Source organism: Rattus norvegicus, chromosome 18, assembly GCF_021556685.1.
Source record: "Rattus norvegicus strain SHRSP/BbbUtx chromosome 18, alternate assembly SHRSP_T2T, whole genome shotgun sequence".
Taxonomy (NCBI): Eukaryota; Metazoa; Chordata; class Mammalia; order Rodentia; family Muridae; genus Rattus; species Rattus norvegicus.
The window spans coordinates 12696040-12722020 of record NC_141551.1 but is presented as its reverse complement, the minus strand read 5'-3'; the positions used below and the strand labels follow the sequence as shown (position 1 = coordinate 12722020).

Sequence of the window (25981 nt, the reverse complement as noted above, 5' to 3'; positions counted from 1 at the left end):
AGTATCTAATGACATACACAAAATTTAACACGAATTGTAGACCTAAATATAAAAAAATAAAGCTATGAAAAGAAAACACAGGCATGGTTCTCCTTGACTGTACGTTAAACAGTAGCAGTTCATGTTTGAAAGTACAAATAACAAAAGAAAAATCTATTTGACTTCATCTGAACTAAGAATTTTTGCACTTAAAGGACCCCATAAAAAAATGAAAGTCTTACACAATGAAACATATTTTAGTTCATGTATGGTAAGAAACTTGTTTCTCAAATGTATAAGAACTCAAGAACTGAATCACCCAATGGGATAGTCTCTCCTGGTTCTCTTCAAATTCTGGGTAGCACATTAGCATGCAGAGAAGATTTCCAAGCCTGTTCATCCAGGTACCCCACTCCCAACATTCCTGATCTTGTTGGCCAGAGTTGGAAACGGATAGAATTCTTACTAGATTACATCGTGCATTTGGCTTGGGGTCAAAACTGTCTCTCTGTGGGCTGCAGGGTCCTCTCATCATACACAAGGGACAGTTGCCTCTGTGACCATCAGATAGGTCAAAGGGTATGATTGTTGACTGTGCCAGTTATCTTTTTTTTTTTTTTTTTTTTTTTTTTTTTTTTTTTTTTTTTTTTTAACCAGAGACCATTGTTCACAAAATGATTATGCTAGAAACAGGCCACGGTGCTGAAGGTCACGACTGCTATCTGTGGGACAGAAATGCTCTCATGTCCTTGGAGGATCATGGGGCATATAGAACATTTTTATTAGATGATCCTAAAACCATTACTGTGTTTGTCCAGCATTAAGATGATGCTTGTTTCATTGTGGTTTTTTCCACACATGTTATCTGTCCCACAAGTTTTTAAAAAAGACCATCGACTTGACCCCTTTGATGCCTTCAGACCCTTGCCAAGCAGCTTCAGACATGGTCCCTGTGTTAGAGTGATGCTGTTCTCTCGTCTTCAGCTCGACATTCTCTTAACTCAGCAGTGAAGCTAACACAGCCTTTTCTCCTGTTCTCTGGAATTCAGTTTCTTCAGTTCCCACTGATTTCATACTATTACCTGGCTCTCATGATTTCATGTGACCTCATCCTTCCTGATGGCTTTATAGCTTTTCCCTCTCGATGGTTACTGGCCAATTCGTTATTTCTGTGAAAATTCTCCTCCCTTTCTGCTACTTCCTCTTTGCAGCCCTTCCTATCTTTCCCGCGCAGACAACATGTGAGCTGTTAGTCTGTGATTGCTCTTCAACTCCTCTCCTTCCACATGAATACCTTTTCATCATGTGCTTTATAAAGTCCTTTGGGACAGACGTATCACAAGGGCATTCTGCAATGTCTGTCCGTCTGGAAGATAGAGAAACTGCTAAGACACCCCCCCCATTAAAAATGTTCAATTAGATCATTTATTATATTCCTTAATTTATAGAACGAAATCAGCTGAACAAAGGAGTTGCCTCTAAATACCTTTTCAAAGGGCAAAGAAGTTTTTATTTATGCAGACTGCTTTTAAAATAGCCTCTGGTAACACACTATGGTTGCTGTGAGACTGCTGGTGTTGAAGGTTATGCTAATGGAAGCTTTGCTAACTATTGAAACAAGAAGGGGATCCTGGAGCTGACACTGGGGTAATGCCCCAGCAGAAGGCTCTTTCTCAGGCCTGTGTGTGGTCAGCCATGCAGTAGGTAATTTGTTCTACTCTCTATCGATTAGGGAGCCCAGACTACTGGCAGTTTCCTTCCTTTGGAAATCACTAGTTCTCATAGGACTTGTGGAGCTCTTCAGTGGGTATGACCAGGGCAGGAAGAAGGCAGTGTCCTTACTTACACACCATTGGCTAGAACTTGGGAAATGTGGCAGGGCCAACTGTTAAGGCAATAAGGCACCTTGCTCCTTTATACACAGGGAGAGAAAAGCAAACATATTTGGTGTTTAGCCCCTGATGTCCACAACAAATAAAAATTCCAACTTCAGTGATTGATTCTCACTGCAAAGCCATTAACAAGTCATTATTTCAGTTGGGCTTTAGTAATCTGTCAACAAGCATGTGAGTGTCTGTCTTAGTCAGAGTTCTGCTGAAGGTGCTGAGATGAAATTACGTCATCCAGGAATGAAAGCCAACTTAGAAAAAGGAGTCAGTATGCAAAGTCAGGCATTCTGGGAGTTGCAAGGAGTAGAAGCAGTTCCGTGGTGTGAAAGCTCCAAGTTCCTGACCAGCCATTAGCTCTGGTGTGAAATACAGCACCAGAAACACCGGGAACAAATGTGAATTTGTTAATAAGCTTCAATTTTATAGTTGCCATAGTGATGTGATTCCCACAGTGTGGGGAATTATTAAGATCAAATGTGTTTGGCCTCTTCGCTGCTGCTGTTCTGTAAACTCAGCCCATGTTTTATATGACAGGAACATCCCCCAAACAAATCCAACAAGGGTATGATTGCCTGAGTCTTCGGCTTTGTCTAAACATTAATACTGAGAAAACCTGTTAGTCAAGAGCAAACAGACTTAATACAAGGACACATTTAGTTGAGTCCACTTAGTACAGAATTATGGATTTTCTTTTTAAATTATGTGATATTTGCAGATACATCTCAGGACCTAGGTGTAAACACAGAGTGCATTTCCATCCTATGTACACTCAGGATACTCAACCAGAAAGAACTGTGCAGGATTTTTAGTTGACTCACATTTCAGCGACAGCTCTCATATGAGGTCATGTGTGGAACTTTCCTCTTGTGACATCATGGTAGCATTCAAAACATACTGGGTTTTAGAACATTTCAAATTTCAGATTTTTTTATTAAATTTTTATTAGAGATGACTTAAAGTCCTTTCCTGTTTAGAAATAAAAGGAGCATTTGACATACTTGTGTTCTACTGTGGGGAGTGCTATGTAATCTATTGAGGGTGATTCAGAACCATACAAGTAATTCATACACACCAGAAGATACATGCACAGTAACTCACATGTATTCCGCTGTACTGGTGGGCAAGCTAGAGTGGTTATAAGGTGCGTGTTCAGTTATGATCCAACATGGAGCAGGATATTCCAGACAAAGATTAACACATTGGAATATTTAAAAGTACAGTGAAACCAAGGGTCATGCATGTGGCCTGTGTTTTGCATTCTGTGGGGTCTGGTGAGATACACTGCCACAGCCTGTATTTATAGTCCTGAATGTCTTTTCTCCTTTCACCCTGAAATCATGCTTCTCAGGCCCGACAACTCATGCACCTGTCATTTTTGTGTTTGAAACAGCGGATGGCTATGTAGCCGAGGCTGCCTTTAAACTCACTCTGTAACCAAGACTGTCCTGCAACTTAGAATCCTTCTGCCTGAGGCTTGCAGGTGGCTGGAAGAAAATGACTCCATAGCCCGGCAAGACAAGTTAATAAATTCTTTATTTTATCTCCACATTTATGCACATACGTTCGAAAGTTGACCTCATAACTCTAAAATAAATGTATAATTCCAGCATAGGCTATAAACAAAGCTACAAAATTGTCGTGATTTAAATTAGTGGAATCGGGCTTGATGTTAGGATTAGGCTTGGCGTCGAGGGGCACTCGTGTAGATGCCATTAGGGCTGGCTTTTAAGAACAATAGGGTGAGGAGCTGGGCATATGGAAGTGAAACTATAAAGAGAAGAACAGAAGGTGATTTTAGGGACCAGTTACATAAGATTGAGCAAATATTTGAACAGAAAAGAGCCCTTTGGGAGTCAAATGTAGAGCAGGGACATAAGGTTACACATGCCCTGGGCTGTGTAGCCACAGGATGAGTAGAGACATCTGAAGACGTGTGAATAGAGTAATAGGATACTATACTTTTAATTGTGCTTACATGTAGTAATATCTAAATAAGTTAGAGAAGAGAAGAGCGTCAGCTCTTTCGTTTGGTTTGTTCACTGATGTTTGGCCAGGACTAGGATATAATTGACTCTCCCTCCGTCAGCATCAGGAATCCTGTATGGTGTATGCTGTATACCTGGCGCGCAGGGGGAGGGCATCCCTCCAGAGGGGTGTAGAAAATAGCCTCGCCTCCACCACGTGCTCCACATAGAAATTAGCAACTGATGGCATGAGCTGGGGAGCTGCCTGTAGCTAAGGGACCCTGGAGAAAGGTGCGGGGCTGTAAAGGAGGGTGAAAGGTGGGACAGGCAAAGGCCAGAGCCTGCCCTGCTTCTGTGGTAGCTGGTGAAGGGAGAACACTGAGAGGAGGCGACAGAAAGGGGATTTGGGAGGACAGTTTGTACAATCAGCCAAAGGGCAGAAGGGAGAGTTACTCACTTATACATATCCAGCTCATAAATACTGATTTTGGATTTTGAAATTGAGCATTATTTTAAAGCAGACATCCTTTGACATTACCTAGTGTTAATATATACATATATTCATATACATATATATGGATTATCTTAAAAGGAATGTATGGATTATTGTTAGGGGAACAAGGTCAAAGCACATGAAGTGTGTCCCAGAGCATGTTAACTTTCAGGATGATGTGCACATATTTTGCAATGTGACACCCACTTCCTTTAGGCTTCTTATTACGACAACACTGAGCTAACTTTTAGAACATTATACGTAGTTAAGCACCAGGATAATTATATCACAAAAGATGTTTGCTTTATGAATTCATTTAATTCCACTTCTTTATTAGTGACCTACCCTGGGATATTTTAAGTTATTGTGTTGTTTTATCTCCAGACAAGTTTCATGAAATGTATTTTGCCTAAAGCAGACACACAGATCAGTTGTGGAAAAATAAAATAAGACATGAGCTCAAAAATGGGCATCGCTTCCTTCCTACTTTATGGCTCCGAAAGCCATTGTGAGCCTCTTACTAGCGTTTGCTACACCAGCAAACTGCAGGGCTGAACATTAAGCTTCCAGTTTGATTAACTCGACTGCAGTTGGTTTTTGGGTGCCACTTTAGAGCCCACTGTGGAATAAAATTAAAACGTTCTTTATGACACGACAATTCACTTGCAGAAAATGGCATCTTTCCTTTATCCCTGAGTGGCCGTATGCTCTCCCCCTGGTTCCCATATGGGCCTCGGGGCTCCGCTTTCTCCAGATTCATGTTCCTGGCGTGGGAGTGTTCATTCCCGGGCTCCTGGAAGACTCCCATCTCCTCTTCTGCTCTGAGCCAAGCTCATCCATCACAGGAAAAGCCCAATGACTCTGTCTCCTCTTAACACTTTCATCATCTCTGCTGAAGTACCAGGCCCAGCCTAGATTGCTTCTCTCTTTTACACAGCATGGGTCTTGTGCTCCCTCCCATGAAATTACACATGAGCACACTGTGGGCTCCTGAAATGACAGAACCAGGTCTCCTTTCTATTTCTACCAACTCCTCCATTGCCTGCTCACAGAAATTAAAAAAAAAAAAAAAAAGCAATACAGATAAAGTGGGTACAGGCATCATGGTACATGTGCACCAACATACATACACACACCACATACCTACACACACCACATACCTACACACACCACATACATACACACACCACATACATACACACACCACATACATACACACACCACATACCTACACACACCACATACATACACACACCACATACATACACACACCACATACCTACACACACCACATACATACACACACCACATACATACACACACCACATACATACACACACCACATACCTACACACATCACATACATACACACACCACATACCTACACACACCACATACATACACACACCACATACATACACACACCACATACATACACACACCACATACCTACACACACCACATACATACACATACCACATACATACACACACCACATACCTACACACACCACATACCTACACACACCACATACCTACACACACCACATACATACACACACCACATACATACACACACCACATACATACACACACCACATAAATAAACAGACAAGCAAACAGCCTGCCCCCTCAGACATTCATGACACCTTTCTAATACTTGACCATCCCTTTAATAATTTTCATGTCTCATGTAACTCATGGATGATGAAATCCTTCACTGTTCTTGGTGGCATCAGCTGTCTGAGGATAGTGAGCGCTTGTTGTTGTTGTTGTTGTTGTTGCTGTTGTCGCCGTTTGCTAATGCATGAGACCCATGTGCTCAGACGACTGCTTGCTGTACTGGTTGAGTAAATGAATGAAACTGGAAGCCTGGGGTCAGCTTCCCCCTGTTTCCTGAGTTACTGCCAGTGGTTTTCCAGGTAAAGGCCAGTGTTGTGGCAGAAGATGAGGAAGAAATGCAAATGAGTCGCCACTAACTAGCTGTACAACTCTGAGCAGACTCCTCGACCGCACAGAAGAGTAGCATGGCCTAAAATCACAATGGCGGACTAACATTTAGGGGGAAGTGGACCTTAATGGCTGAAGTTCTCTGCCCACTCATAACAGATTAGACTTGGCCACGACACCCTTTGTTCTAGTCACTGTGTGTTCTCTGGGAAACAGGGGTTGTGTTACCCCTCTCGCCAATGAGAAGCAGAGGTCCTGCCCGAGCCCACACAGTGGAGGTGGCCCTGCGCGGCTGGACAGCTGGTCTGCGAACACACCTGCTGCATGCTCACCCTCCCATGGGCTGCTGCGGTGGGTACTGCTTAATATCTCCCTGGAATAGAGCGCCTAGACCTTTCCTTCCTGCTTTAATATGCCTGAGGAATGCAAAGGGCTGATAAGTACACGAGGAGATGTTGTTACTAAATAGCCTAGCCTTCCCAAAACATGAGGTGCAGAGGAGTCTGAGAACCCCAGCCCCCCACCCCACCCCCACACACCCAACACGAATCAGACCTTCCCATCCTGCTAATGAACACTACCTCCAGGCCATTCCTATCAGTAAAATATTTGTCTTTGTTTCCATCCTCCAAAATAAAATATTCTTTCATTAAAACTGTTTCAGAGATCATCATGATGGTTTAGAAGTCAGTTCCCTGGCTATGAGTGGAACAACCAAGCAGTCTCATTACTGCCTTCGTTAATGATTGGAAAAGTACGGAATCTTTTCATTTTAAAGAGGTCTGCAAACACCATTTCAAAACATACAGTTGCATCACTAATAACTCTTAATTATTGTACTAAACATAAAAAATGAAGAAAGCTGTCTTCCCCATGAAGGAATTAACCTCACCAGATATTTTCATTGAGCATTTAAAATGACTAACCCAGAGTTAATGGGCTGGATTTTGTCGGCATCTGAAAAACATCTTTTACATTTCAAGAAGTGGATTTCCCTTTTTGAAATAGTTTGTCATCGTTGCAGAAGGCTAAAAAGGTGCTTTGGAGAGTATTAAAACAAGAAATAATTTCATCTGGATGTTATAAAGCTTCATTACACTTAATTGATTGGGAGGGTTGGTGGCGAGCCAGAGAGAACTGGCGGATGGACGCGTGGAACTTAAAAGGAAATATATGCACTTAATGTCAGGCCCTCTTTCCACTCCCGGAAGTTTACTTCTGATAGTTTTATTGGAGTGGTTTCGAGCTAAGCTTTGGCCCCCTCTGGTGTACAGCTGAACCCACTTTTCTGCTCATTGACCCTGTGAGTTTACACACATCACTTCGCATCCTCACCCGGGAAGGAGCGATGCCTTCTCGGTGACGTTGTCAGACCACAGGAAATGACAAGAGCAGCATCTGAGCTGTGCCCGCTCTAGGCACTAAGTGGTTTTGTCATCAAGCCACAACCATGTAGGTAGGCTGATGCATGTGAGCGCCATGTTGTCAAGGCAATGGAAACCATCTGTCGGGGGCCCTATGTAGAGTTTTCAACTTGGTACGGAAACTCCTTTTTTTCTTTATTTCTCTTCTCCATTTTTTTCCAACTGAAGAAATTTATATTGTATTTTAAACTGTCAATTTGTTTGTAAGTAACGTGGGGAGGGGGAGCACCAGAGGTTAATGCTACCTTTTTCCCTTGTGTTTGTTCCTGCTGCTGCTGCTGCTGCTGCTGCTGCTGCTGCTGCTGCTGCTGCTGCTGCTGCTGTTGTTGTTGTTGTTGTTGTTGTTGTTGTTTTGAGAAATGGGGACAACTAAACCCTAAATCCTGTAGCCTAGACTACCATGGCCTCCAGCTCCAGTAGAACCAGGTATAACCAAGCACCACCACGTAACAGGAACAGCTGGGTGGCTGCACGGCCACAAAACCATGTCCTACAGGAGGGCTGAATTACAGACCACCTTCGAGACCAAGGATGCTGGTACAGACAGTGTCAGCCATTCCGGAGTGCCTGTTTTCTTGGGACCTGTGGGGCACGGGTGGACGGTGTTAAAGGAATTTAGAGCCAGTTCACATGAGCTTGCTGCTGCGGCATTTCTCACCCGCTCCTGGAGTCTGTGTTTTTGGCTCCAAGACACCTCACCTCCAACCCCCAAGGGCAGGTAGGATGGGGCAGCGAATAGTCCAGGGCACAGGCAGCACCACCGTTTTTTAGACAGATGTTTCACTGAAGCTGGAGCCTGCTGATTGGCTAGGCTGGCCAGTCAGCCAGCACAAGGGGTCCTCCCGCTTCCACCTCCCCAGTGCTGAGGATTGAACTCAGGTCCTTGTGCTTGCCTGCCTTTCCAGACTGAGCCATCTCTCTAGTCATACAAGTTGAAACTAAAGAAATTCGGTTGTAGGGTGTGGAGTCCGCAGGTCTGAATTCCAACTTTCTCACTGAATTGTGTTTTCTAGGAGAGTGCGTGGAAGGGCTGCGGGAGAATGACTACCTGCTGATCCACTCGTGCCGCCAGTGGACCACCATCACTGCCCACAGCCTGGAAGAAGGTCACTATGTCATTGGGCCAAAGATAGAGATCCCTGTACATTATGCAGGTGAGACCCCGCAGGACACGGGTGGGGTGGGGCCTGAAGAGCCGATGTTGTTCTATCCTTGCAGCAGGAACTCGAGAGATGCCCACTTGAAAGAATCAGACACTTCTGGGTCGTTATGTTTTAACCCATGGTGCCTCCATTTTGTCATAGATATTTGTAGTTACTGAAGCTGGGTGTTTCTAAGGTGACATTTTTACTCGGAGAATTCCTCCGTGGTCTTGAAACTGGAGCACTGTGTATGGCCAGTCCCTGAGCTCCACAGTCTGGTGCCTGAGTACAGCCTGAGTGTCGCTCTCATGAATGACTGGGACGTACAACTCCACAAGGTGCCATTTCACAAGTGCACAGCGTTCCCTGAGTTTAAAAGTATCCGTTTAGAGGTTAAGGTGCCTGGGCTTGCCCCTCCCCCCAGTTAGTCTTTTAGGACATAGCAGACCCTGACCTCATTGTTCAGATTAAGTTACTTTGAACTTCATTCGGATCCGGGATGCCATTGAACACAGTGTTGTGAATCCTGTGGTCAGAACAAAACTTGTGCTCTATTTGCTTCAATAAACTTTCAGTAGGGTTAGATTATAAATCGGTTTTTAAAACCAAATGCATCACCGTCTGCTATCTTCTGGTTTTACAGTTTGTTATATAAGGTTATTAACTTCTTATCTGTTATTCAACTTTTCTTAAAGTTATAGCAGGATATCTTATCCAGCCAACCATAAACTGTGTGACTTGGGCTGCTGTGTTAGCTTTGGCAGACACATCTCCATTGCTTAGCAGACTATTTGAAAACAGAATTTACCATGTTCTACAAATAGTAGGCAAGTGGTTTTCATGCAACCAGTATCTAGTGAGTAAAACATCCTTTGTGGCCTTTTTAATTCTTAGAATTCTTCAGCTGCTCACCAAACTTAAAAACAGGAGAAAAACCTTTCAGAAATATCATAGGAAAGAGAACTCTTGTGCCCCACAATTGGTTTTTCCTAATTCTGCTAGCTACTTAGTTGCTTGAGTGGGCTTTATGGTGGAACATGAGTAGAGGAGCCTGGGGAAGGTGCTGTGTTGATCAGACTAGAAGGCAGGCAACTGGGCAGCGCTCATAGGAGTGGGGAATTTACAAGCTGTCTGGGTCATCCAGATTCTCCTCAAAGAGGTTCCCACCCACAACAAGTCCGCTTTATTTTCAGCAGGCTCAAACTCTGGTTTCTCTCTTTATGAAAAACTAAGAAATAAATTGCTGCCGTGAATGTTTTTACCAGGCTGTGTTCTGTTGATGAACTCGAACTTTAGAAATTTCTATAAAACACGGTGAGCATTTCTGTCAAACCAGTCTTCCCAGAAGGTCGTTCTCTCAAACCTCAATGGAGACCCCTCCTGCCTAGACTTGGGCCTGCAGAGCTCTGCCTATTTCTCCAATCTTTATCTTCTCTAACGAGGGGACATTCTACTGTAGAATGTCAGTCACCTCCCCCTGCTCAACCTCTGGCCTGCCTCTGGCCTGCCGCTCCTCCAGTGTGGAGTCCTGGATTGGCTCTGGACGGCTGACTCCATGCCACATTCACTTGTCTTCATTCCCTTGCTGCTTTCCCTGCTCACAAATGCCTTCCTCACTCACCAGTTAAGTAAACATTCCTTAACAAATGAGATGAAAAATGTCTCTTGCTGGGCGGTGCCGGCACACGCCTTTAAACCCAGCAGTTAGGAGGCAGAGGCAGGTGGATCTCAAGGCCATGTGGAGTTCAAGGATCTCAGGTGGAGTTCAAGGCCATGTGGTCTACAGAGGGAAATCCAGGACAGCCAGAGCTACACAGAGAAACCCTGTCTTGGAGACAACCCTGCCTCGTGTATCTTTTCTAACAGTCTACAATTGAACTTCTTTGTGGAAATGGGTGTTCGGTCCAGGGATCAAAGTCTTGGCTACACAGTGGGATCAAATAGCTTGTTCTGGAGAGACTGGTCGCTGAGTCCTATCTGTACAAATTCTCCTTCAGTTGGTCTCAATGATGGCCTAGGTCTAAATGGTTGCATGAGACTGGCATCAGGATTTCCACGGCTAAAAATGCAATTAAAGTTGGAGAAGGGCATCCAGGGCCGAATGGTAAGATCCCCACCCCCAAACAACAGCAGACATTACTATTTTGAGCTTATACTTTTATATTAATGACTATCCATCTTCCACTGGGAAGAAAGGTGTGGCGTGTTCAGACACTTATTCTCTGTATGAGGAATGATGGATGATGCCTGCAAAGCCACTTGTTGCAAAGATATGGATAATGTTTAATGAAACAGACTGCCAAGGCTAAATTAAGGAGCGGGGACACTAAGGTCATACCACTTTACATTAACATATAGAAAACAAATTAAAGAAAGAGACACCTGATATGAGACCAAGTGCCTCCTGAAGTCATTTATGGTCAGACCAGCAGGAGGTGGGGGGTGGTTGGGGGGATTGGTGGGGGGAGTGTGGGTCTCAGGCTTCTGATGCTTTCCTCCAATTGCTTCAGCAAGAAGCTTATATTATATTGTAATTATAATATATTATATTCTACTAAGATTTATTAATTTAGATATGATCATGTCAGTGGTTTGTGTGGCATATTCGTAAACTGTTTTCTTAGATTTCAGGCAAAGTTTCACTGTTTCCCAGGCCTATATCAATTTTCTGGGCCCAGACCATCCCCCTGCCTACACAGATATATGTGTGCCCCACCATGCGTAGTTTGCAGCGGCATACTGTTTGTTTCCAAGAAGAGATTTATTACAAAGTTCAGCCCTCGGAAGAAAGAGCCTTAAAGTGTAGTGTGGGAAGAAAAGCCATCGCTCCCATTGTTCTTGCTTATTTGAGCTCTGGCTGTAATTAGCAGAGGATGCACTCCCCAGGCATGTGTTTCTATTGTATTATTAGCTTCAGGATGTCAGCTAAGTTGGAATTCATCGTTCATTCCCGGGGGAAGCCTAATAAGTAGTTCACAGTAGCAAAGCCTGCCAGCCTCGAGGTCCTCCCTGTTTGATTTCTGCCACTTACTCATCTGTTGCTTGGGCAAACCCTGGTTTCTTACTGTGTCAGTGAGATAGAGAGAGCACCTTTGTGCTGAGGAAGCCAGAGGCTGTGCAAGCGAGACACCCTTGAGACTGCTTAGAGCTTTTCCAGCACTCCACAAAGATTAACCAGTAGGATCATGGCAGCCATTCCAATGAAAGGTTTCTGAGTTCCAAGCTCCCATCTTGGACTAAACAAAAGGTGAACTGTTTTTCTGGTCATTGAAGCAGATGAGGGCAGAATAGGCCTCAAAGCTGTTCTGGCTGTTGTGCAGTTTGGTTTTGTTAGTCTGTGTGTGAGCGTGTCACTCTCTATTTTTGGGGTTTTTTTTTGTTTTTTGTTTTTTGTTTTTTTACCGTTTTTGCTTTTTTAAAATAATTTTGTTTTAAGAACTTCATACATGAGCCCTGCATCTACGTCACTACCACCCTTCCTCTCCCCATCACTACTCCTATGCACCCCACCTTCATGTTCCCACCTTTAGTTATCAATACATGTGTATATATACACATACACTATATGTATATATAATATATGTACGTGCACGTATATATAATGTCTGTGTACATGTGTGCGTATGCGTGTGCTGTCCCTCCTAAGTCCGTTTAGCGTTGTCAAGTGTATATGTGTATGGACCTGACCTCCATTGCGCAGTCTCTGTGGGAGCTTGCTCCTGGAAAAGGCAGATTCTCCCTCTCTCAGCAGCTTTTGGCCACCCGTAGCTCTTCCTGGGCTGAGACCATGTGGGATTTGCCCCGTCCACACTGGCATGTTAGCTGGTATTGTTGCTATTCTTCAGGCAATGGTATTTTGAGAGTTCTTGAATAGTTTCTTCTATACGTTGTCTCAAGGCCTCACCCTTACACCGTTCGCTCGGTTTGGCCCAGTTTGGTGTTTTCACTTGATTGTTTGTTTTATCGTTCTTCCTCTGCCCAAATGTGCATTCCGACACCTACACATCTACCCTGACTTTGAGTATTGGGGAGCAGACAGCACAGTGCCCTAATGAGTCACCACGCATTCCTAAAGCACAAGGACAGTCTCTGATACAACTGGCACAGAGTTCTGTGTTGTCACTGTCACCTATGTCCTTTATTACCTGTGTCCTATTCAGGATCACGTAGACCCCTTAGCGCATTTCATCATCAGGTCTCGCCAGCTTGCTTTTGTCTTCACCGTTCTTGGCTGTCTTTGCGTTGGGTGGTATGGGCATGTTTAAGAGTTATAGATTGTCACTTCCCAATCAGATTCCACTTGTGCACTTTGTACCAGGTTACTGTGTATGTGACTATGTGTCTGTAGGAAGTCAATGGCCTTGTGTCTGTTATTAATCAGACCAGTTCCGATCACTGGATTAAGTTGATTTCATCACTGTATCTATATTTATAGATAGATGGATAGATAGATTGATAGGTTCATAGATAGATAGATGGATAGGTAGGTAGATAGATAGATAGATAGATAGATAGATAGAAGATAGATAAGCAGACAGACAGACAGTACCATTGCTAGGAATTTTGAAGAGGAGACTTCTGGTCTCTCTGACAATGCTATTCCTCCTGTGAATCTTCTGGCCCCTCCATTTCACTCTGTACAGCCGTAGACCTTGTCCTTCTGGTGCAGTGAGAATTTAGGCTTTGCACCTAAGCTGAGGCTGTGTCAGTCTGAACCGCTGCTGTAAAGAAAACCTTTCCCTACTTCCCCATTGCTTTCCTTGCCTGTGGTGGCTAGCACGGATTTTCGGATTACTGTTCTTACTTACGCTAATGCTCAAATTGCTTGCTCTCTCTGGACAACATGCTCCCTGTGTTTTGGCCGAGTGTGCCCTGCTTTCTGTCTGATGCCGCAGTATACTGCTTCAGCAGGAGGAATGACAGCACTGCTCCTCAGTTCATGCTCTTCGTAAATGGAGTCCCATGGGTTTGGGCACCGTGTGACACACATAGCCAAGAAAGGGGTGAAACTATGCCTCTGCTTTTCTTCCTCTTCCTCTTCTTCCTCTTCCTCCTCCTTTCCTCCTCCCCCTCTTCTTCTTTTCTGATTCTGTTTTTAGACAGAGTCTAACCATATAGCCCATGGTAGCCTCTGAGTTGAGATCCTCCTGCCTCCACTTCTGCTTCCAACCTCAACATTGTTAAGAGGTTCCAATTCTGAGTCATTCCATATTCTGTCTGAGATTCTCATGAAATGTCTCATGTGAAAAGAAACAATTCCATACAGCATTGAAAGGAGCCAACCGTATCCAGAAGTCTGCACTCTGGCATCCATCTATCTGTAGGACACTCCTTGTGCTGACTTCTGAGGTAATTCAACATGTTTCAGACAAAGGCTTCTTCTGGAAACAGTTCTTTTGGTAACAGTCAGTTCTGAGAGACCGTGTACAATCAGCGCTGTGTGTTTTGCTAATGGTAGAGAAAGCTCTGAAAAGCAGCGGTTGTTCAGGAAGAAGGTGGCTACTTTCATATAAGTGCATTCAAAAGGCATCCCAGATAAACTTTATCTTAACCTTCTACCTTCCCATCACAACCCCATGGGCAAAGGTTTCCTAGGAAACCATGATTCTGCATTTTTAGAACATCCGGCTCAAAATTCAGCCCTGCCCGGACACACTGTGCGCCCACCCTGCGCCTCTTTCTGTAACTTACCCAACTGAACACATCCATCCTTAAAAGTCCTTAAACACCTTCCTACAACTTAATTCTAGCCAAGGCTCCCAGGGATAAGTGACTGTGTTTCACAGTTTATATGACAAGTTATTGAATGCATTTTCTCTTTGCAGCTCAGTCATTAATCTAACTGACTCAAATTATTACCTCAAAAATACATCTCCTTTGTGTGACCCACCCCAGTCAGCCTTAAATCTAATTTAGTATTCATAATTTGACATCTGTTTCCTTTAAATTGAATCCATGCTTAGGGTCACACACAGACCTGGCTCTGACATACCATCTGAAACTGTGTTTATTGTCTCGTGTTCTGTGAAACGGAGACATGTTCCCTGAGACCATGTTGTGGAGATTGCCGTAGCTCTAACTTTGTTTTGTTTTGTTATTTGAGGCAGGGTCTCTCTCCATAGCCATGGCTGTCCTGGAACTCACTATGAGGACCAGACTGATCTGATCTCACAGAGATCTCCCCACCTCTGTCTCCCAACTGGCCACACCTAGCCTACATGTCTAACTTTATAAATGGCTCAACACACAAAGCCTCTGAAGCAAGGGATTCTTCATGTTTACCTCTCAAGAGAAGCAAAAGGAAACTATCAACTTGGCCTGGTGGTCCATGTCTGGAACAAGGGAGGCTGAGTAAGAAGTTCATGAGTTCAAGGTCAACCTAGTCATATATAGCAACTTCAAAGTCAGTCTGAACTGCATACTGAGACCCTGTCTCTAAAGACCAACAACTACCAAACAGAACAGAAGCATGTCAAGACGTGGCTTTAAGAAAACAAGTCGGTGAGCCTGGCTCTGGTGAGCTGGACCTCTAATCCCCAGATGCTAAAGAGAAGGCAGAAGTAGGACCATTACAAATTCAAGGCCAGCCTGGACTACATAGTGAGACCCTGTCTCAGAGAACAAAGTAAATAGGTTATGGGGATAGCTCAGTGGGGAGCATTTGCTTAGCACGTGGGAGCCCATAGCCTCGATGCCAGTATAGACATGAAACAAGAGCAGAGGAGTGGAAGGAAAAGGAGAGGAAGACTGGCTTGGACGAGAGGTACCTGTGTGCCTGTTCCACTGCCTGGGCAGGTAGTGTGATTGTGCGATGCTCATGAGAATTCACACCCCTCCATGAACCACGTGCTGTCACTGTGGGTAACAGATTGCTCCTGGACGTAAGCGTCTGAGATAAACTCCAAGCACGTTGGCTTCTATTTTTAAATTACCACCCTGCTGCAAATCCGGTCAATCTCCAACAAGCCGGGATGATCGCAGAGCCTTCTCTCTGAGCCGCTTCCTGTGTAGAAAGAGAGGGAAGCATGCACACGTGCCTGCTGGACTTGCTATGGGGGCTGCACTGCCCTTCATCAACAAAGCACCTGGGCTGACGCACCAGTGCCTGTTTTCAAAGGCGTGACATGTACAGTGTCTCACTCACGACAAAATTATAATAGTACGCTATCTAATATAACCTTGAATCATAATTACTGAACAAAGGGAAATGTTGAAACAAGTAATTTCACTCTCCTGAGTTACAGGTTTAATTAGCGTGAATCATCCGCTCACAGAAGCAATCGCCAGTGTTGAACCGCGTTCTGTATACTTTCTGTCACGAGGGGAAAGCTATGATAAAAATGGAAAATCGCAAACTTTCCTTTGAAAAGAGAGCCGCCGTAACAGGCCAAGGAGCATCTCTCCCAGCCAGCCTCGCCATTAATAATTACTAGAATCAAACTAACGAGCAGCAGCCACGACTGGCGTGCCCGCCCGCAGTTGACAAGTGAACCGTAGGTAGTGTTTATCATTCTCTGGGCTGTTCCTCAGCCTGGTAGTGCCTCACAGATGTCCACAACAAACCTGCTAGGTCTGTTCTGTACTTGCATTTTGCAAAAATGCAAAATGTTAAGTCTCTGGTGATGTTGCCCGTCCAGTAACTATGATTTGAAGCTAGCATACATGGCTCCAGGCCTTCCCTCCCTATGGTCTCCTGGAAAGGTCTAGAAGGCACGTTCTGTGTGGACAGTGCCATCTATCTATTCTAGAAAAGAGAGACTGGTTAGAAGTAGCTAGTAGCTGGCTAGCCCTTCCTTAGGGTTCAGCTAGCGTTCTGACTCCAGAAGAGCAGTAAGTGATGACATCAGTGGTCACCTTCTCACTGTCATTGGCAGTCACAGCCCAGCTCTGTGTGACTACCCAAGGAGAGCTTCTAGGGCACCAAGGCCCAAGAATGGGCTATTACTAAGCTTGGACTCCTGCCCATTGCTGGGGGCCTGGAAAAAGATCTGCTGCCTGCCATCAGGGAGCACGTGAGCCTCAGCCTGGGATTCTTGAAGGCTCAAACTGGGAAATCCAATGGCAGTGGAGTTAGCAGGGAGGGGCCAATGAGCACAGCAGGCGAGGACTGATTGTTTTCATCAAGACTTTCGTGTCAAACGAAACAGGAGGGCAGAGGGATGAAAGGCTTTTACTATTTCATTTTCAGAGAATAATGCAGCCTGAAGACTGTCTAGGCTGAGTGAAGTAATTCAAGAGAGAGAAGGAAACTAAGGAATGCAATCACCAGCAGAAGGGCTCTGTCCTCACACCTCAGAGTCATGCTGACACTGACAAAAGAAACATTTGTTTGCTCTAGTTTTATGTGGCCGGATGGATGGAAGGGCTGTCTAGGCTGCCCAGTTTCATGGTTGGACTCAGGTGAATGTAACTGTCATAAAGGGCAGGGACTGGGGCAGGAGACACTACTCACACAGGTATATCTTTTAACTAGGTACCTCTGGTTGGCCTATCTTTTCCCCAAGAGGAGGGCAGGGCTCCTCCTAGAATGAAAGTCACACAAGGTAGAGGACTGTGGCCAGCTCCTATTCGGAGAAGCAAGGGCATAGGAAGCTTACTTATAGGTTACTTACAGGACTTTCTGTGCTGCATTAGAGATGGACAGGTTATTACCCTCCTTGGGTAATACCTGGCCTGAAGGGAAAACAGGTGTGTGTGTGTGGAGAGAGAGAGAGAGAGAAAGAGAGAGAGAGTTTTAATAAAAGCTGCTCCCACCTCTTCTCTCACAGCATACCAAAGCCCACTCTTAGTATGCCTCCTGACACTCTTGCCAGCCCATTGTACTTATATATGGTCAGATGGGATTAATACTTGACTCAAAGCAAGAATGAAACATTACATAAATATCTACTTTCCTGAAAGAATAAATTGAAGATTGCCACCAATCCTTGATACAGTTTCAGCATGGCTAATCTACTTCTCATTGCTTCAAATAATAACCTAGGGTACACTGGGGGTGAGCCCTGGCTTCAGTCCCTGCTCCTCAACCCCAGTAATAATGGCTAGCATGATGTTTTACTGATTTTGTTGGATGTGATGTTGCTGTCCTGATTGTAATAGGAATTGTTCTTAATTCTTAACAAAGTATTATTAAAAGATAAATGTGATTTTGATATAGATATATAAAATGCTTTTTAATGGAAGATATGGAAAGAGACTATGAACCAATATATTCGTAGTTATTTGACATCATGCAATGTGACTTTCCTTGATGGTTCTATAAATACTAAGGAGATACCTTTAATAAAACTATAATAAAAGCTATAAACTCTCTTAGTTGTGGCTTCCCCATTTCAGCTTGTTTAATCTTGTACACCCTGTCAGTTGTCTACTGTGTCTACAAACAGGAACCCTAGGATTGGAAGAAATTCACTTCTAACACGAAGCACAAGTGGCATGTAGGGTTCAGGACAGGGGTGGTATGTGGGGGGGGGTCAGGACAGGGGTGGTATGTGGGGTTCAGAACAGGGATGCTATGTGGGGCTCAGGATAGGAGTAGCATGTTGGGCTCAGATCTTCTTGGCTGCTGCGCTCAGTCTCTTCTGTCCAGGTACTCAGTGGAAAGTTGGTGCTGGAAGGGGCTGAGTCCAGGTCCAGTCCAGTGTAACCTATGACGTAATGTGATCAGTGTGGGTGGAAAGCTTGAAAAGCCGCCTGTGCCCTCGCTGTTAATGGAGTGTTTATAGCTCAGGTGGGAACATGTGCATCTCACTTCGTAATTTGATTTCCATGTTGGATTTGTACCTCTGCTCTTCTCAAAGGTTCCCTTTTAGCTTCTAGGGGTAAATTTGAGCTTTTTCTCTTTGGAGAAAACAGACCTTCCAACCAAGTCCGATGCTAATAACACTCCCCGAAGTCATTGGGTGCCGTTTCTTGGGATTAGAATCATTGAATGCCTTTGTGACTCACTACCCAGGGAAGTTGAGTGGTGGCTTTCTCTAAAGACTGACTGACCCTTCTGGTAGTTGTCAGTAGACACAGAACAACAGCAAACCGAGCGTAGCATGCTCACGCCTTCCGTGGGATGCAAGAGGAGGGATGATTCAGACACTGCCATATTAGTTTGCAGTGGGGCGTATATGACACAGTCCCCCCAGCTTGTCAGAACTCATTTACAGAACATCCTGGGCTCTGACCCTCGGAGTGACTCAGGCCAACGAGTGAGTGTAAAGCAAGCAAAACACAGAGATTTTATCTACAGACGTTAAAAGTCCTTGTCAGGAAATGAAGCACGGTAGGTCATAGACGCGAACGTTCCAGTCCTTCAGCTAAGGGTTTCCACCCCGGGTGGCAAGTGTCCTAGTAGTCCTGCATACCCCATTTCAGGGTCTCAGCCTCTCTCTGTAACTGGACACCAGGCTGGGCTTCGTTCACCCTGGCTTTCCTCCTTGGCCCAAAACTCCTGTCTTCTTAGTGACACTTCCTCAGTCCTGCCACACGCCACCTGATATGTCACCTGCCCTGGAAACCCTACTTTCTCATTGGGGGTTCTATGTAAAGGTCGGGTTACTTTTGCTCTGCTTATCCTAACTGCTGGTCAGACGTTTCTAGCATTGTCTCCCATGTGAATACAACCTTCAGCTCCTGCTGACCCTCAAGTCCCCCACAAAGCTGGCACTGCTCATACAGGTTTGACATGACTTACGGTCCTCTGTTTCTTGTGTAGAGGACTCACACATCCCAGCCACTGTTCAACTGCACTGTTCCCTCAAATGCTGTTGTCCTCCAGCCCCTTCTCCCTCCTTCCACGCACTGGGGAGGCCATCTTTTTTCCCCTCCTCTTCAGAATCTCCGCAGCAGTTTGTGCCCAGGGCTTCTCTGGCTCTAACTCTTCCACTGGGGGGGAGGGGGTGTTTATTTGATTTGTTTTTATTATTTTGAGACCGAGTCTCACTATGTAGCTCTTGCCGTCCTGGAACTTGCTATGTAGACCAGCCTGGCCTTGAACTCACAGAGATCCACCTACCTGTGCCTTCCAGAAGTTTAAATGTGTGCGGCACTATGCCCAGCTTATCCTCTCGTTTCTAAAGGCCCCTGGTGGCCACACCTGTGTATGTCGCATGACCTTGTAAGCATCTAGCACAGACCTGGGAGGTATACGGATTCAGTGAATTAGTTTAACCAAACGGAGCTATTTCAGCCTTCAGAAACAAGACTTCTTTCAGCCATGTTCCAATGATGCCCTGAAACAGGCAGCTCCCGCTGACACTGATAGGCAGGGGTGCTGTATTGGGACTGCAGGCCAACCTCTGTTAAACCGTTGTAGTAAGGAGAAATGCTTTGCTCTAGGGGTGGGTGACAAGGGCCTTCAACCATCACAAGCAGAAGATGCCCTCCAGACCAGGTTTGAACAAAGCTCTGGGCTGCGACAGCAGTGAGGATAATGTCTGTGGTTTGTAAGACAGAGGGGAAGGGGTGTTTGTAGGTAAGGTTAGGAAGCTAGTCAGAGTCCGTGCAGAAGTTTGGAGTCCAGGCAGATCAGTAGGAGGTGCGGTTTCTATACTAGGCAGAATTACCCTCTAAAGGAGACAATGAGGGGCAAGCCCCCACCCATCTTCAGATGAGTGAGACAGGTCAGGAACGGGCAAGGAACACCAGTTAGGAAGTTACTGAAATAAACCCGAAGAAAGATAGTAAAGCCCTAGGGCCGGGGGGTGGAGGGGAGGCAGGGGGGGATGCAGGTAAAAAGTGATATCCAGATATATAAGGAATAAGGATGAGGGAGAGAAATCTAAGAAATATTTGCCTGAGTTTTAAGGAGACCAGTCAGCCTCCCTGGCTTTCTCTTCTCTGCCTACCAAGCACACATGCTTATATTACTATATATGTCTTCAAAACTTATTAGTTTACGTCTTTGTCGTGTCTATGTCTATGTTGGTTTAAGTCTATGTCATTGTCTTTGTTGCTTAAAGCTTTTCAACTTAAAGTAAATGATGCTAGGCCAGCAAGAAGGCCCAGTGAATAAAGGCACTCACTACCAAGGCCGACAAGCTGAGCTGGGTCTCCGGAACCCACAAGTCGTCGTCTGAACTCCAACACGCGCCATGGTATGTGCACACATTCACATACATATGTGTGTGTCAATAAAAAAAAAGTAACAAATTTAAAGAACTTCTGGCAACAAGATGGAATCTTTCAATAATGTCATTAAACATGATTGAAATCATTTAACAGGATTATTCTGGTATTATCAAACATTAAGTCTTTTAGTCATACAGTGAGATTTTTGTTATAAAACACTGTGATCTCTGAGAAGCCAGAAGCCTTTTAGTCAAAGTTAACCTCGTCCTCCTCAGCATCACCCCTTTTTTTTTTTTTTTTTTTTGGTTCTTTTTTTCAGAGCTGGGGACCGAACCCAGGGCCTTGCGCTTCCTAGGCAAGCGCTCTACCACTGAGCTAAATCCCCAACTTGGAGCATCACCCCTTTTATATAGTCTGCCACATACCATGTTCCCCTCGCTCTTCCGATGCAGGCTGTCAAGCAGACATCAGACATCGTCTGGAAAATCAGTGTCAGGGTTATTTCTAAAACAACCAGTTGCTGCCGGACTAGGGTTGGGGGAGGGGGAAACTAGTTCAACAGATTGTAAGTCCATGTTACTCTCCATACACTCTGACTGAGACTGACAGCAGCCAAGCCTGTCATGGCAGAAAAATTCAGGGGGCTGTGGTGGAGCAATCGCTTCCGCTGTTAAGCTTTGTTTACCATCCTGCAAGCCGTCCTTAACTTTTACCCTGCTTCCTTTGTTTACCAAAGGGGGAGTGCCTATAAATGCCTAGCCAACCTGTTTCGGAGTGTGAGAGCCATCCGCCTGACACGAGTCTGTAAATGCCACATAGGGACTTAACACGTGTCCACAAGGAAAGCGCGGTTTGAAACCCCATCCTCCCTGCTCCCCATGCTCCTCCCGAGTGTGTACCTCCATTGTTTCTAGTGCTGCTTCTTCGTCTTTCCCAAGCCACCTCAACAAGTGCTCTGTTCTGCTCTTAAGTTCAGGCACCTGCATCAAGAGTCAAGTTAGGGAAGAGGGATGGCAGTGAGGCAGGATTGCTGCAGGCCTGTGATCTACCCAGATACTCCTCAGACACGTCCTGGACGCTGGGCAGTATTATAGGGAGTGGAGCGCAGGTGACTGTGGGGACAGTGGCCCCCATGGAGCACTCAGGAAGTACCTCACGTGGCGGCTTGACCATCGTGGAACACAGAAGCTGTGCTCTGCCAGGTATGGAGACTCAGCTTTTGGTCCTCCCAGGTATGGAAGAGAGTTGAGATTCAAACTCAAAACTAGCTTTGCAGTCTCTACACCCAATCCGAGTCCTGCCACAGCAGCAAGAATCAGTTCTCAGGAACCTCCCGGCTTGGTCTCTATCCCATAAGGATGAGCTCATCCTCACGCTGTTGCTTTTGTGCAACAGGTGAGGACAGCCTTTGATAGCAAATTGTGCAAGTGGAAGGAACAGACAATGCAGCCCTTTGTTCCTTGGCCCCGGGACTTTGGAAAGGCTGCCCCAGTCTCTTCCGAGCAGGCTGGGTTATATGAATCATGGAGAAGGCTTAGAGCATATTGACAGAGGCTTAATTCTTCCTTCTGCTTTTCCAGATCACCCTTACCTCTTGTCAACCAGTGTTCACAGGGAGTGTTCTCAATGAGAGCTCTTCCACTTGGAAAGGCTCGTAGGTGCTGGGGTGTCTGTTCTTCTCAGGTATCTGACATAAAGGCCAGCGAGGTGGCTCAGTAAGTACAGGAACCCTCCAAACCTGACAACTCAGGTTGTCAGGTTTGAGTTCAGTCTCAAGAACACATATGACATGAGGAGATCTCCAGATCGCACGAGTTGTTCTCTAACCTCCATACATGTGCCTTGGTGTATGCTACACATACAAGTATGTGCCCAGGCAGGCATGCATACTTGCGCAGGTACACACACACACACACACACACACACACACACACACACACACACACGTAGAGAAAGATAATAAATAAAAATCAACCAATCAATCAAAAATACCCCCATAGTATATTAAGTTTATAATTGTGTGTTTGGCTTAGTTCATTGTCGTCTTAGGCTGCATGCGCCCTGAAAACTGTCTGCACGCTTGGTGTCTGTCTAGTGCCACACTGGCCAGTACCACTACAAAACCATTAACTGGGTTCAGGAGCAGCTCTCCTAGTTGTGATGAGATTGGCCAGTCAAGAACTACTTGGCTGGCACCTTTAAAGTGACTCCCGCCACAGCGTCCAGGTGGCAGGAACCACTGGAGTCAGTTTAATGATTCCTGCCAGAGAGACTCTGGTGCAGTGCATACCCTCCCTGCAGCTTGAAACAGACCCATGGTGCTGATGCCTTGGGAAGCAGGGACAAGAGAAGGGTCCCACTTTCACCTTGTCCTTCTGTGGCCCTATAATGGCCTTCTTTCCAGCTACTGTAAGAATTCTATGAAAAGGGCAAGAGCAGGGGAAAAAAGCAGGGAGCTCCATGGTCTTCCAGCAGCTTTGCCACATGGTGTATGACTTCCCTGTGCCTCACTTTCATCATTTATAAAATAAGCATGACAACACGGAGCTCATCCACTTGTCACGAAGATTAGATGACACTTAGGATCTAGCTGACTATGCTGAGCATTGAACGAGTGACCTCAGCTGTCATTACTGCTTTTCCTAATGCTTTTTCACTCACAGTTGGTACAGAGGAGTTGTTTTTAGTGAAGAGAGCTCAGTGTGGCATTCCCATACAAACAAATCCCCAGCTCCATGGATCTTTCCACTAGCCCATGGCGTGTTAGCACCATCTGTGACCCCAGTACTAAGGAGGTAGAGCTCCATGGGTCTTTCCACTAGCCCATGGCGTGTTAGCACCATCTGTGACCCCAGTACTAAGGAGGTAGAGCTCCATGGGTCTTTCCACTAGCCCATGGCGTGTTAGCACTGCCTGTAACCCCAGTACTAAGGAGGTAGAGCTCCATGGGTCTTTCCACTAGCCCATGGCGTGTTAGCACCGCCTGTGACCCCAGTACTAAGGAGGTAGAGCTCCATGGGTCTCTTCACTAGCTCCCGTGATATACCGGAATCTCCATGTCTTGCTCTTTTAAATTGATGAAGGTGGGTTCAGGCATGTCTCTCCTGCTTGTAATGATCTTGTGAGTCAAGAATGACTTGAAGAAGCCAGTCTCTATGGCTGGTGGTCAATTCACAGTTCCTGCAGTAGTTAGCGCTGTTTCGGGTTGTGTTCAAGGTAGGTGTGGGGAGAATTACTCAACTCTAGTCTTTTCCGCTTCAGTTCACATTTCCAATTCTACAACTTCAAAACTACTTTTTGTTTCTTTCCTAAATCTTCATTATAATGAACCTTTGATTGTCAGGTAGTTGGAATAGCAAATGTTTCGGTAGTGGGAGCTTTGTAAATTACAAAGGACAATTCTTTTATAAAGCAGAACTTTCGTTAGGTCTACATTTCCACGGTTCTGCATACCCTTAAGACCTTTTGGAATAGGTATCTTTAGTGCTTAAAACAAATGACATCTGATCTCTGTCATCCGAAATGCCCCAACCCCTCCCCCAGGTGGAAGAATTTACTTGTAAATCACCCAGCACGTTATTGTGTCTGGCAAGGGAGGGCGCAAAGTGCCACCATATGTGTCTGCCACTTTCTCGTAAGTGCATAGGCATAGTTCATTTAACCTAGCATTCCTTCCTACACTACTTTCAGTGTACAGGGCACGTAGAAGGTTCCTTCATAGCTGAACACGTGAGCAGTCATTAAATCACCATGGACGTTACCTACCAAACCAAGCTGTTCTCAAAAGCATGCACTCCTTGGAGCAGCTTTTATTACCATCCATCCACTTTCCTCTTACCTTCATATCATTCCTTTCCCCCTCGCCGTCTTATTGAGCATGTGTCTCTAGAGTGCTGCTTAAATCAAATGCTGTGAGTAGTTGTTTGTGTTGGACCTGAATTGCTCCGCCTGAATCCAAGAAAGGATCTAGCATAATCTCAAACACTCGATTACTGTCAGTGTGGTTTAAGCTAGGACTCAAACATAATCCCAGTAACCTGTGTCAGCCAGGATAAGATCACTAGCAAAGGCCACTCACTGATGCAGGAACACAGACAATCTAGAAAACGAACGTGCAAATCAGAGGAAGTACTCTGGTTATTATCCTCTGCAAGAAATGGCATTGGGAAAAGGATGGGGCCCAGTGGGGAAAGCAGTCTGCCTTTTGGCCATCTGCACAGAGACGGCATTTATGACACCATGTCCTCACATTACCTCTACAGAGTGTCACTCTTCCCTGGGTATCCCCTGCATCATTGATGACCACACATGAAACATTCGATAAGAAGTATGCAGTTAGAATGTGAATTCTCAGTCTTCGTCAGATGCTCAAACACCTCACACCCAAGAACCCAGCAAGTCATAGCTCTGTTGTTTAGAAAGCTGCTAAAATCACACCCCAGGCTTCAAGGACCCTGTCAGTGCACGGGAAGAGCACCAAGCGCCAAGTAATCAGTTTCTTATATGGAATGCTATGCGCTGGTTTCCCATAGAGAAAAATTTCTAAGAGAGTCTTACCATGTAGCTCAGGCCTGCCTCATACTCAGAAATCTCTATTCTGCCTCCCCAATACTACGGTTTTAAGTGAACTACCATGTTTGGCTTGCCAGAAATATTTACCCGTAGTTTTATAAGGTCTACTGACTGGAAAGATAGTTCAGTTGGTGAAGTACTTGCCGTATTACAAGCATAAGGACCTATTGGATCCCCAGAACTCATGGAAAATGCCAGGCGTGTTGGCACCTCTGTGACCCCAGTACTAAGGAGGTAGAATTGAATAGATTCCTGGGGTTCACTGTCACTGTCACCAGCCTAGACAAATTGGCAAGCTCCAGGCCAGTGAAGAGATTTAAGAAATCACTGGCAAAGTGAGTGGCAGCAGGGGAGCTCACAGAATTTTGATCTGTGACCTCCATACACATACACACATATGTGCATGCATACACGTGAACATGCACTTCTACATATAGGACCACAGTCACCCAAGACTGATTTACCAAGATGAGTGAAAGAGACTCTCCATGATTGGCACCATTGGCAGG

At 45.2% G+C, this 25981-nt stretch overlaps 1 protein-coding gene across 1 annotated transcript in view; it reads left to right on the top strand.

Moving 5' to 3' along the window:
• The window catches only part of Garem1 (GRB2 associated regulator of MAPK1 subtype 1), a 163884-nt gene that overhangs the window by 48161 nt on the left and 89742 nt on the right, over positions 1-25981 (top strand). Inside the window, 1 exon segment of the mRNA NM_001427249.1 lies at positions 8712-8852. Within this exon segment, the coding sequence (NP_001414178.1) occupies positions 8712-8852 (141 nt within the window).